This window comes from Mustela erminea, chromosome 10 (genome assembly GCF_009829155.1).
Source record: "Mustela erminea isolate mMusErm1 chromosome 10, mMusErm1.Pri, whole genome shotgun sequence".
Taxonomy (NCBI): domain Eukaryota; kingdom Metazoa; phylum Chordata; class Mammalia; order Carnivora; family Mustelidae; genus Mustela; species Mustela erminea.
Genome location: NC_045623.1, coordinates 90849673 through 90861962, shown reverse-complemented (window position 1 = coordinate 90861962; position 12290 = coordinate 90849673). Strand labels below are relative to the sequence as shown.

The 12290-nt window shown below is 49.5% G+C and overlaps 1 protein-coding gene across 2 annotated transcripts; it reads right to left on the bottom strand.

Moving 5' to 3' along the window:
- Window positions 1-3215: 3215 nt before the first annotated feature.
- Window positions 3216-9397, bottom strand: STMN1 (stathmin 1). Of its 2 annotated transcripts, none has more exons than XM_032302531.1 (5): window positions 9275-9397; window positions 7532-7604; window positions 6878-7050; window positions 4473-4664; window positions 3216-3739 (listed from the first exon to the last, which is right to left on the bottom strand). In XM_032302531.1, the coding sequence occupies exons 2-5, from the start codon at window positions 7542-7544 to the stop codon at window positions 3668-3670; spliced, it is 450 nt and encodes a 149-aa protein (XP_032158422.1). In that variant the 5' UTR covers window positions 7545-7604; window positions 9275-9397; the 3' UTR covers window positions 3216-3667. The 2 variants fall into 2 exon arrangements, with proteins under 2 accessions (XP_032158422.1, XP_032158423.1); XM_032302532.1 differs by lacking the exon at window positions 9275-9397 and adding an exon at window positions 8329-8373.
- Between the last annotated feature and the right edge of the window lie 2893 nt (window positions 9398-12290).

Sequence of the window (12290 nt, the reverse complement as noted above, 5' to 3'; positions counted from 1 at the left end):
ATTGGAAAGGGAGCTTCTGGGGCACCTAATCCAACCTTCCGCCCAAAGGGGAAATCACTCCTTTTAAGGAGCCCAGCTTTCATCTTTTTCTTGTTCCTAAATGAATTGTGTTGAATAGTGGTTCAGACTAACAGTAAGGTGGCCAAACCGTTAGCTGAGAGAACAGACTTACTAGGAGCACTAAGACATCACTGGAAACCAGAACTTTCCACTGGGAGAATAATCTGCACAGTAAAAAGGGACTGTGGTGGTGGTGGTGGGGGGGGGACAACTCTCTTCCCCAGCATTACCAGAGATGGTCACCAACTGCCTTTCTGAAGAGGGTGGCATGGCTGAGTCTGGGGCTCCGGAAACTGTGGGGGACAACAGAGAGGTGAATGGCCCGAGCAACCCCCTCTGCTTGCAGGGCCTGGAGGCCGACCGCGCCTGGACACTTGCCAGCTCTGAGGCGTGGTCCAGTCAAACCTTCCTAACCTTGCTCACCTCCTCTGCACCACGGAACGATCTGTACTACCTCACAGGGCAGGACCCCAGGAGCCAACTTACATAAACACGCTTGAGATAACCCCTCAGTGAACAGCTCCTCATGAGGGACACCAATGCCCCTGTCAGCTGTGGAATGGCCTCCTTCTCCTCCCCCTGTTTCCCAGGTTCAGCGGCAGGTTTCCGGGAGTGCTCCCCTCCAGGTCAGACCCTCATCGCGGGATCCCTGTGCCGCTCCCGCAAATTCCCTCCAGTCCATCCTGTCCCACCTCCCCTTTCTCTCCCTCAGAAGGCCTATGTTTACTGAACACTACCATTCCTGTGTTCTAAAGCCTCCAGCGGCTCTTCATTGCTTAGGACCAGAGAAATGGAGCTCTTTGTTGAGCTCCTGCCGTGAACTAGTAACACTGGCGGGTCCCCGACTCGCGTGCTTGTCCAGGGCTTCGTTCATTATTAAGTGCTAGGGTCCCTATCTGACCCCTCGGAGGACTGGCTCAAGACTTTCTTCCTCTTTTGGGCCTCCCAGGCCACTGAAGCCTGTGGTTATGCCTTCGCCAAACCACTAAAGCCCACTTGGTGAGTACCATCTTCTGGCCGAGAGCAGTACTCTCAGCTAAGTGTTCTACAGCTCTCGTCCCCTTCCCCGTCAGCACATGCTGCACCGGGCCCCCATTTTCATGCCCAGCGGACAGCCCAGTGTGTAACACACTGCAGGTGCTTGGGATACATCCCAAGCAAGGGAATCTCTTTCCCACCAAGGCCAGTCAATCACCACATCTAAGTACAGGAGTCTCAGGAGGAACGGACAGACCTCATTTTCCACTCAAGCCAGAAGGAACGGAGCGGGCTCCTGGACAACGGCCCCCAGGCTGAGGTCAGACCTCCTGGCCTTGCCAGGCTAGCTGTGCCTGCAGGGCTGCCGGAGGAGGCTGCCCCCCCCCACCCCCATCCCCCATGAGACATGCGCACTAGAGGCCAGGACAGAAAACACCAAGGCTGGGGAAGGACATGCACTCCCTGGAAGTCACGGGTGCCCACTATTCCTTTCCTCCAAGTTATATGCCAAGAGTAAAAACAAGTTAACTAACCTAGTTCAACCTTCTCCTTTTTGTCCAGGAGAAAATGGAGGCCCAGAACTAAGTGCCTCTCCAAAGATCAGAGGTAAAACAGCAAGCCAGGGTTTCTGACGTCATGGGTAAGCCATATCCACCATTCAGTTCCCTGTGATGCATCACTGTCACGAGGTGGGAACCCAGGACCCCTGTGATGTTAAGTCAGAGCCAGCAGGGGGTTGGGGGGAACCCACTGGGGTATCCTCCCCTCAGACCACCTGGACTCTTCTTGCTCTTCCCTGAGTTCTGTTCCCTTCCCTACAGATCCTGTATGAACAAGTCTACTGCCATCTCTAGGACACCCAGTAACATTACCGCAAGTTTCTATCTTCCCACGGATTTCACACCCCAGCTGCTCGAAACTGGCATCTAAAAGACCCCTGTGGGCATCAGGTCACCTATGCAAGCCTCCAATACCTGCAATGTGCCAGGGGCTGGGAATGAACGATGCTGAGCCCCTGCACAAAAGTCTCACTTTGTCCTTTCTTGTCTGAACTAGCATTCGACTAAACTACACTTGATCTTGTTCTTGTTTGCCCTGCGTGGCTGGACTCTGACATTCAGCTTTTTCCTATAACTATGATTGATCATCTCAGTTGAGGTAAATGTGGAAGTCAATTCAAGGCACACAAAAAGCTGTGAGATCCTTTCCAACTTAAGAGGATAAACTTAGCTCACTCACTAGCCCCTGGTAATAGCTGTCATTTAGCTGCGTGCTAGATATAAAGCAGGGTTCTAACCGTGCCTTCTAAACATACACACACACATACTTTAATCCTAACAACATAGGAGTAAGATTGAGATGGTAAAACCCAAACCAAAGACAAAGCCGGAACTGAGGCAGTCCGTGCCCAGCACCCAGTAGACCCTCCCCCGGCGTTGTCACCCGGCACACTTTCTCACTGAGGTGCACGGCTTCCAAGAGCTTTTACGCGGATGTCTGAGAAGCAAATAATCATATGCAATTAAGGCTATTTCCCAAATAGCCTAGGAAAGCTGCCAAAGGTTTTCCCTGAATTGAAAGGCAATGCTCCGACAATGGTGAGTATTATAACCTCTGGATACAAGATGGAGGAGATGCCAATCCAAACCACCCAAGTCACAGGCTACTCTGGAAAAGGCTTCTTTTAACCACTGCACCAAAGGTTGCTGCATGGGCCCAGAGAATGATAGCAAATATTCCGATTTTGGAGTCTTGGCTTCTACGGCAGGAAAGTATGACAGGTCCCATCCTACCCTGACCTGTACCAGGAAGCCGGGGAGCTGTCCAATACCTCTAACCAGCATCTCGAGACTTCCCCTAAACCCTTCCCAGAAACCCCCTGTGTGCCTACAATCTGCCTTTTTAATGGGGACACAGGAACAAAAATAAGCTTGTTTGCAAATAAACATCTGAAAGACTATCGTAGCAGCTGATCTGGGCCGAGGCATCAAAACAAAGTGACAATTGTGGGAGAAGACAATGCAAAGGACTAGGGAGCAAGAAACTCCAGGGCAGAGAACTTGCAGCGACGCGTGCGCTGGGTTATTTCTGGAGGCCGAAGGCCCCATCTGGAACGAACAGAAGCTAGGAGGGTCTCTGTCACTTCACAGTTTATTACCTGTACAGAAAGAAGTCACTGCCACCAACAGCACTGTGCAGTTTTATTAACCATTCAAGTACAGTAGCATCTGGTAAGATTGGGACAGAATTGGGATTTAAAAGTGAACAGATATTCAGCATCTAACAATTTGAAAGAAGCCACTACATACTCTTTTCACGAACATGTTTTCACAGAGCCAATACAGTACTAGCCGTTAACCCAGTACGCCAGGTGCACTGAAGTAGAAAAGATGCAACGAGAAAAAGTAGCTACATTAGAAAGACTTCAACACTTTAGAAAAAGAGTACAACACTTTCCATTTCTCCCCTTTAGGCCCGAAAACAACATCATACAATCTGGATCTACCTATACAGTCCTACATCAGCTTCTAGAAGATTTGTCAGGAGGGCAAAAATAAAATGACACTGGCCAGTACAGTCTTTGGATATTTGGGAAGGGGAAGGGGAGAAAGTCAGTTCTCAGAACAAATTAGTCAGCGTCAGTTTCATCAGCAGGGTCTTTGGATTCCTTGTTCTTCCGCACTTCTTCAATGTGCTTGTCCTAGAAAGAAACAGCATTCGTCGGTCAGTCAAATCACAAAGCCTGGCGAGCCATGCACCCCGCAACAGGCCCGACTGCGGCATCTGGGCGTATATCATATATCAGTGGGAAGCACACAGGGTTCTAAAACATTATCTTCAAATTTCCCTGGGTCACCCATGGACTCTGATGACTGAGCCTCCTTGGCTCTTTCAAAGAAGATACAATTTTTCTGGAAATCACTGAATACCCCACCTTATTCTTTCTTCAAGATTTTTTTTTTATGTAATCTCGGCACCCAACGTGGGGCTCGAACTCACAACCCCAAGATCAAGAGTCGAGTGTTCTGCTGACAGAGCCTGCCAGGTGCCTCCGCTCCATCTTATTTATTTACTTATTTTTTAAAGATTTTATTTATTTATTTGACAGACAGAGATCACAAGTAGGCAGAGAGGCAGGCGGAGAGAGAGAGGAGGAAGCAGGCTCCCTGCTGAGCAGAGAGCCTGATGCAGGGCTCGATCCCAGGACCCTGGGATCATGACCTGAGCCGAAGGCAGAGGCTTTAATGCACTGAGCCACCCAGGTGCCCCTGCTCCATCTTATTTTAACATAAGATCCCTCTCGTTTAATGTGTTGAGCCCCAAAACTGGGGACAGAGACACCCAACGCCTCGATCAAGGCCATTAGTTCGAGCCAACTCACAGGTGGAGACTTCAAGCTCTCAACCCTCTCAAAGCAAAGCTGGGCCACCGACCTTCTCCCGCAAGCGCTCCAGTTTGGCGGCCATCTGGGCCTCTCGGTTCTCTTTGTTGGCCTCCATTTTGTGGGTCAGCTTTTCTTCCGCCATCTTACTGAAGTTGTTGTTCTCCTCTATGGCTTTCTGAAGCACCTCTTTCTCGTGCTCCCGCTTCTCAGCCAGCTGCTTCAAGACCTCGGCTTCATGGGACTGAAAAATGTTTAACAGGCTAGACCCTCTGAAGTTTATTGAGCATTACATTTTTGACCCCCCCCCAAAAAAAACCCCGTTATTAACTGGGAGGACTGAAAAGAGGCAGAAATTAAGATCTCCTTAAATATAACCTAAGCCAGGGCCTGAATCGTCTGTTATCAAAATACTGTGAAAATCACCTTCTTTTCTAGTGTTCGTATTTACTTTGGAAAACTGCCCAGGTTTGTCCAGAGTATTGCCCCAGTGTTCTCTAAGGGAATCCCTGTAAGCTTTACTGCTTAATGGTAACAAGCAGTTACCATTAAGCAGGCACATGGAGGAATGGAGCTATACTGTCAAGAACTGGTTACTGACCTTCAATGTCCACCTGAAGAAAGTTCGATTGTAAAAAATGTGAGCATATCAATAAAAAGAAAAAACGTGAATGATAGGGAATTTAAGACCAAGCCCCCAGATTACTATTTGAGCCAGGGGGAATTTCTGTGTCATAGAAAAGCATCATCGCTTCTCTCTCTGGAAGCTGCAGTCACTTCCAGACCACTGGAGCGGTTACTACAGTTCGCCGCCTTCAACAGAACCAACACACAAGAGCATGTTACCACACAGATTCCGACGTGCCTGGAAGCATCACTGAAGCAGGAAAACTACAGAGCACCTGCCACTGGTTCTGCTCACTCTCTTCTGCAGTATCCCAGTCCCAAGTTCCACTATATAAAGCAAAGGTTAGTGACTACAGGGCCAGGGTGGATTCCTTAAAAATTTCTTTATCCAGCCATTGGCTGCATTTCCTCACAAACTCAAAAGTCCACAAAACTCCATCATCCTCCGTAAGAGCTCAATTGGTGCAGAAGAGCAGGTAGCAGACAAAGCTCCCTTGCAAACTCTGCTGCCCTTCCTGGGGAAATGAATGGCGGTGCCAACGGCGGCTCTGCACAAATACGCACGTGGCACTGCAACATACAGGGCACATGTTACAGAAGCTTTAACAGGGGCACGAATGTGTGTGTGTGGTGAGATGTGTCAGACTTTACATTGCACTAACTGTGTTGGTCAGGGGCAGGTTACTACCTCACCTTCTTGTGCCTACTTTCCTTCATTTTATTTTGTTAAAAACATTTTTTTTTTTTTTTAATTTAAACTCTATACACAGCATGGGGCTTGAACTCACAAACCCAAGATCCAAGAGTCACTTGTGCTATTGACTGAGCCAGCCAGGCGCCCCTCCCTAATTTTAAAATTAAACCCACTCACCTTAATCAGGGTTATTGGAAGGGAATAAATGAGAATTTATATAAAGCTCTTCATGAAAATAATACTGAATGGAAGGAAATGCACCAAAATGTTAACAATGGTTATTTCTGGGAAGTAGGATAATGAATACTTTTCATTTCCTATGTATAAACTTCTGATTCCCAATTTTTATACAATAAGCGTATTAATATTTGTTGATCTTTCTGATTTGGGTTGTTCTTTTTTTTAAGTAGGCTCCACACTCAGTGGAGGTTTGAACTTCAATGGGGTTTGAACTCAAGACTCTGAGATCAAGACCTGAGCTGAGATCAAGAGTCAGACACTTAACCAACTGAGCCACCCAGGCACCCCTTTTCTGATTTGTTTTTAAAAATGGGTATTTTATAGAATTGCTCAGATAAGAGACAAGCTGCCTCACTATCATTATGCCAGTTGAGCAACACAATCACATTACCAGCAATTTAAAATGTTTTTATTGTACAGCTCTTGGAAAAGAAACAAACCACGCAGGCACACACACAAACCAAACCAAATGGGGGGCAGGGGGGAGGGAAAGAAAAAACAATCATCCACCAACAAATCTATTTTTCAAAGAGAAAGCAAGAGAAGCCGGAACTTTGGTTTCAGACAGACCTAAGCTTGAATTCTGGCTCCAATGCTCATAGCTATAGGATTTGGGAAAATGACATTTCTGAGACTTTTTTCTCATCTCAGTATCTCAGACATCTACTCTTATAGGGTCATTGAGTTAAAGGAGAAAAACAAAATAAAGGACTTGGTACATAATAGGGAGCTCAGTAAACGATGCCTGGCATTTTCTCCTAGCTACTGGCATATGTAATTGTCACAATTATAATCCCATCTAGCTCCAATTCTGTTTTCCTCCTCTTACGGAAATAAAACTGATTCGCCACATTACATAAATAAATATCCTGTTTTCTGTGAATTGTGATGTTTACCTTGCGTCTTTCTTCTGCAGCTTCTAATTTCTTCTGAATTTCCTCCAGGGAAAGATCCTTCTTCTTTGGAGGGGAAAGGGGGAATTCTGGGACGGATTCTTTTGATCGAGGGCTGAGAATCAGCTCAAAAGCCTGGCCTGAAGCACGCTTCTCCAGTTCTTTCACCTGGATATCTGGATTTGATCATATTCATAATATATTCAGAAAAATGGGGTTTTCCTATTCTAATAAACTATCCTGTAATTTCCTATAAACCAAATCAATTTAATGAACAGAATTCAGGCTGATGAAGAAGCTGTGTTTGCAGGGAAGAGATTATCTAAATACTGCCTCCCATAAAACCAAAGCTCAATATTTTTGGATTAAAAAATACCATTCTGAGATATGTGTCTGACAATCACTTTCATAAACAAAAGAAGACTTGTGCAAAACTCCACGATTTTGCTCTAGACGAAGCCAAATCATTATATAATGAAACAATTAGGAGCTCTTCAGTACATTCATCAAGTGATAATTTTTCTTCTGATTTATATAATGGGTTTTTTGATAAGACCAAAATACAACTGCTCAATTAATGGCTTAAGACCTGAATCCATCTCCTATTATAAAATCCTAAACCCATCACAATTCAGCTTTTCCAAATAGATTACCTACCAGAAGAAGCCATGGTGAACAGAAGACAAGAGACTGGCAGTGTATTCTACACAATCCACTGGCAAGGAAAACCCTGAAAAGGATTTTCAAAAGCATGCGATCAATTTCTTTGCATTTCTAGGTCATTGATCCAAAGGGACCTCAAATCACATCCACATAAATCAGTGTCAGAAAAATCACTACCATGGAATTAAATAAGACATCATTACCTAGAAAATCATAAGAATCTAGAAAATACTGAAACATTGGTAAATTTGAACTGAATAGAACATTGGTTACAGAAAATCTAATCAACTGAGCTTGCCTGCTCAAAAAACATCTTGGATTTTAAAAATTAGACGACGTTAAGTCACAACATTTTTTTTTTTGCCCTAAAACCCCCCAAAATTTCCCCTCCCAAACGGCGAAAAGATCTTCCAGATTCAACTCTACAGTGAGACCGGAGCCATCTTAATACTGCCTACAACTCATTGTGCAAATGAAATGCCCACCCTGCTTTGTCTGCGTCTGCCATGGTGGAAAACAAAACGCCCAAGCTAATATTAACCAGTATGTTGAACTCCTATTGTTCTAGGGGCTTAAGCTCCTTATTCAATCAACAGCGAGCAAAATTAATCAGTTTTATGAACCTCCAGGTTATAGGTTATATTTGCTGCCTTTTATCATGAAAAATTCTACATCCCTCCTTGATTTTGTTTAAGGTCATTATCTTTGTACACCCCAGGCCAGTAAGAAAACCTAAGACTGCAGGTTCCAACAGCTGGAAATTAAAACCCTAAGCCGCGAAACCGTCTCACCCCTGGAGAGCATGAGACGCAGCACCGGACCCAGGATGGGCGTGGCCCCGGTCCAAGCGAGGAAAAGCGGGTGGCCGCCCCCGGCCAATCAGAGCACGCCCTGTGCTCCGGCCCCTGGCCCCGCCCCCTTCCTCCCCGCGCCTTTTCGAATCTCCCAGAACTCACAACACCCCTGAGCCCGCGCGCGTGGGAAGGGGAGGGATAGGCGGGGCTAACGGTCCTATCTGGGTAACTCCGCCCTTCCCGGGCTCCCCGCACGCCAACGCCCCCCCAACTCCCGCCAAAAACATCTCGAGGCCCCCCCCACCCCCGGAGCAGCTCGGCAGATGGGGCAGGCCCGGGGAACCGGCCGTGGGGTAGCTCAGGCATCTGCCCGCCACTTCCTCCCCTCACTCCCACCCACCCCGCCTCCACCCTAGCTGTCCGCGCCCCCCCGCCGCGAGGACAGGATTGCTCTCGTGGGGTGTCAGCCTCGGGCTCGGCCCTAGTCACTGGGCGAAGGCGACAGAGGGGAAGGGGAGCGTCCCTAGCTGCCCGCAGTCTGACGCTAAGGCCGCTGCCCTCTGGAGGCGCCGCCCCGCCCCTTCAGACAATGGGGACCCCAGCGGGGCTGAGCCTGCGAGGGAAAGGAGGGAGGCAAACGAGGGCCCACGCCCCCTATTGTCTCCACGACGGCACCCCGGGCTAACGCCCGGGGCTTGCCCAGCTGGCCGCGCCCCCTCCCCACGGTAGCCGCGCCCCCAGGGAGCCGGGACAAAGCCGAGGCTCCGCCCGAGCCACACACAAAGCGGAACGACCCCCGCCCGCCGGTCCCACTTAGGGCCCGCGGCCACGCCCGCCGCCCTCCGGCAGGGGGCAGCTACCACCGCCCGGCCCCTCCCGCCCGCCGCATCCCTCTCGCTGGTCCCCGGCCTCCAGCCACCTCCTCCCTGAGCCCCGCACCCACCTGCTCGGTCCGAGCCGCCTGGCCACACTCTGAGCACCAACAGACTCGGGCGCGCACAAAAGCGCCAAACAGCGGCACGTGACCTCACTGCCAGGCTCTCCATTGGCTGAAACCCGCGGCACGTGCCGCCTCCTCCCCAGAGCCCAGGTGCCCCGCCCCTCGGGACCCCCGAGCACCTCGGGAAGTGTAGTCCAGCCTGGCGGGGTAGGGGGACAATGCGAGGGATGGGGGGCATTTGGGGGTCTACCCGGATGTGAGTAGGAGGCCGGGGGGGTTGTCTGACCGCGGAAGAGGGCTATACTGTGGCCCCTAGCCTGGGTCTGAACCTGCTCTCCCATCTCTAGGAAAAGGGCGGGGCGGGGCCGGCCGGGGCGGGGTCCCTCCCTACCTCTCAAAGGGTGGCCCCCTGGACTCCTCCTCCGTTGCGCCACGTGCCCCGCATCGCCCCAAGGGCAACACTCGGACAGCGCAGTGTCCGGACATTGCCTCACCCCTTGCTTCCACCTAAGACGTCCAAGCCCTCGTTACAGGACAATACCACTCTTTGCCCCTGTAAGGCCCCCCTGCAACCCAGCGCCCTACCTCGCCCCACGCCCGCGTGCAATCTGCATTGTGACATCATCGTCATTCCTTACCCACTCAGCCCTAACAGGTCACGGGCGTGGCCCTTCCCCACGGTGCGCGTTTTTGCTACCATACTCGGGTCCCGGAGCTGGTGACCAGAGAACCGTGGGGGGGAAAGTGTTGAGGCTCTGGAATTTGATCTTCTGTGGTCCAACAGTTACTCGGCTTAAATGCAGACTCCATCTGTTCTGCGTAGCCTTTTGCCTGATGATAGGGAAGGAAGAGCAACAGCAGTTCCAGACAACCCAGACTGCGGTGAAGTGTTGCTTTTGTTCTTGGAGCACGTGCTCTCCAGTGCAGTGCTGGTCCCTTTTAAAGAATCAAAACAAAAGGGAGAACCACAAGGTCACGGTTCCTCCTGGCCTGCTTTGAGGAGAAGCACATCAGAGGCACAAAGGAAATTGGTCTAACCTGAGCCATCTTAGAATGCCTGGCCTCCTTACCACAGAAAGGCCAGAAGAGAAATAAACTGAACATGGTTTCCAGATCCCTCTTCCCATTCCCCAGACCAAGGCTGTGTCTCCCGTCTTCCGGTGGTAGGTGATTACTACACCAATGCACCTGCTCTGAGATCCTGCCTGGGTGGAAGGACACCTTCATTTTATTGATCACTGGGGTCCCCATACCAAGAAACAAATATGACTAACTGCGGAAACAACAGTCCTGATTGTGAAAGACTCTCCATGTCCAGCCAGTCACTGGGGATGTGCTAGAGATAAACACAATTACTGGGTGCCTGAGACAAGGAAAACCGGATCATAGAGGCAGCAGACATACCACACAAAGCAAACAATTAGCAATTCGCTGTTGCCTGAAATATGCTTGTTGTGGCATTTTCTCCAACAATCGCCCTTGTGTGGGGTCAGCCTCTCCCCCGCCCCCAATCGAAGTGGTTTTCCCTTAGCATGTGAGCAAGACCAGGAATAATTCAGATTCTGAGCCCTGAAAGCTTTCTTCCTCTGAGACCGAACCTAGCCACAAAACGGCCAGGTGTTTCCATCTGTCAGTTTTCTGAGCAAAATCTCAGAAATCGTTAGAAAGGCTGGAGAAGGGTAGGGATGAGAGCTCACCGGAAAGTGACAGATTGGCAGGCAACACAAACCAGCACCACACCGCAACCCAAGGCCAAGAGGTCTATTATCCCCGAACCAGCCTTTATCTTGAAGTCTTTGTACTTGAACTGGAGGTTTGCAGAGGAAGGTCCCACCCACTGGATGCGTACTTCTTTTAAATACAAGAAATTGCCCTGCAAAAATCTTAACATTTCTGACTATTCATGTTGTGACAGGAAAAAAAAATAAATCTTTCAAAACACTGATTATTTCAAAGCACTTACACCGCTTCCCCCCACCTTTCCTTTTTCCCTAGAGCAGATGTCTATTTCCATGGAAACCACAGCTAGGAATGAAGATGTTAGAACTCATGGAGATTTTTAATCTTTTGTAACGATGCTACTTAGCTGGCGGGTTTGTTGTTAGGTGCCTAGTCCTGCCACAAGGATTTCCTGAGCTGCTCACTGCTGCTGGAGGCATGAGGGGGTGCGGGGGTAAGACTGCCCCTTTACCAATCCTTTGCATAAAAAGGTGCGTGCGTGGTGAGGTGATCCCTGTTTCCTAGGTAGGGCTGCTGTTCTGAGAGCCAGACCACAGCTATTAATTGTCTACTCTGCCTATAAGGTGTTTCTACAGGGGCACGAGCCCTGGAGTAGGAAGGGCTTTCAACTCCAAGGCGAGAAAACAGCTTTGCCACTTCGCTTTGGAGAGGGGCAGAAGCTCCTTTCTGGGAAGCTGGCTGAAACTCCCTTCAAAAGCCACTCCCTCCTGAAGGGGCAGCAAGGAGTTAACGTTCCCCTCCTGGAACTGCCTATCCTTGCCCGTGAGAATTATTTTTGCCTCTGCTCAGATGGTTTGCTGAGACTATGGATTAGCACAAAGCGACGTCAAGATATGGCAGCCCTCCGGCTTATTTGATCTGTGTAGACAGCTAAAGGAGAACACTTCAGTCTTCAAAGTCTAGAAGGGATGTCTACACTGATCAAACTAGCTGGGCTGTTGTCAGATCGCCTCTGTTCTTACAGAGCACCGCAGCCTTTGTTCATTGTTGGTTCTGAGGCTGCTGGGGTTGTCACTCACTCGCATGGGCGCCACCGGGTTCCAGTGCTTACGGGGCCTGTCCTTGGCAAAAGGATATTGTGGGAGAGATTTTCTCCTTGTCCCCAGCCACTCTGTTCCCTTTGTCTCCTAATCCTCAGGCACTGTGCTCTAACACTCCCTTCCCTGTTTAAGCCCTGTCTGTGAATCTGTTTTACACGCCCAAGAGGGCGGGCCTTGTGCCTGGGTCTCTTCATCTCTCAGGCCCACAATGGGGCTTGGCCGAGGACTGTGGGACCTGC

Bases quoted from the DNA above. Each gene is read 5' to 3' on its own strand.
- STMN1 (XM_032302531.1), bottom strand. The intron at 4,665-6,877 runs GTAAACATCACA...AACATTTTTCAG, and splicing joins CTGCAGAAGAAAGACGCAAG to TCCCATGAAGCCGAGGTCTT. The intron at 3,740-4,472 runs GTCGGTGGCCCA...GTTTCTTTCTAG, and splicing joins TGGAGCGCTTGCGGGAGAAG to GACAAGCACATTGAAGAAGT.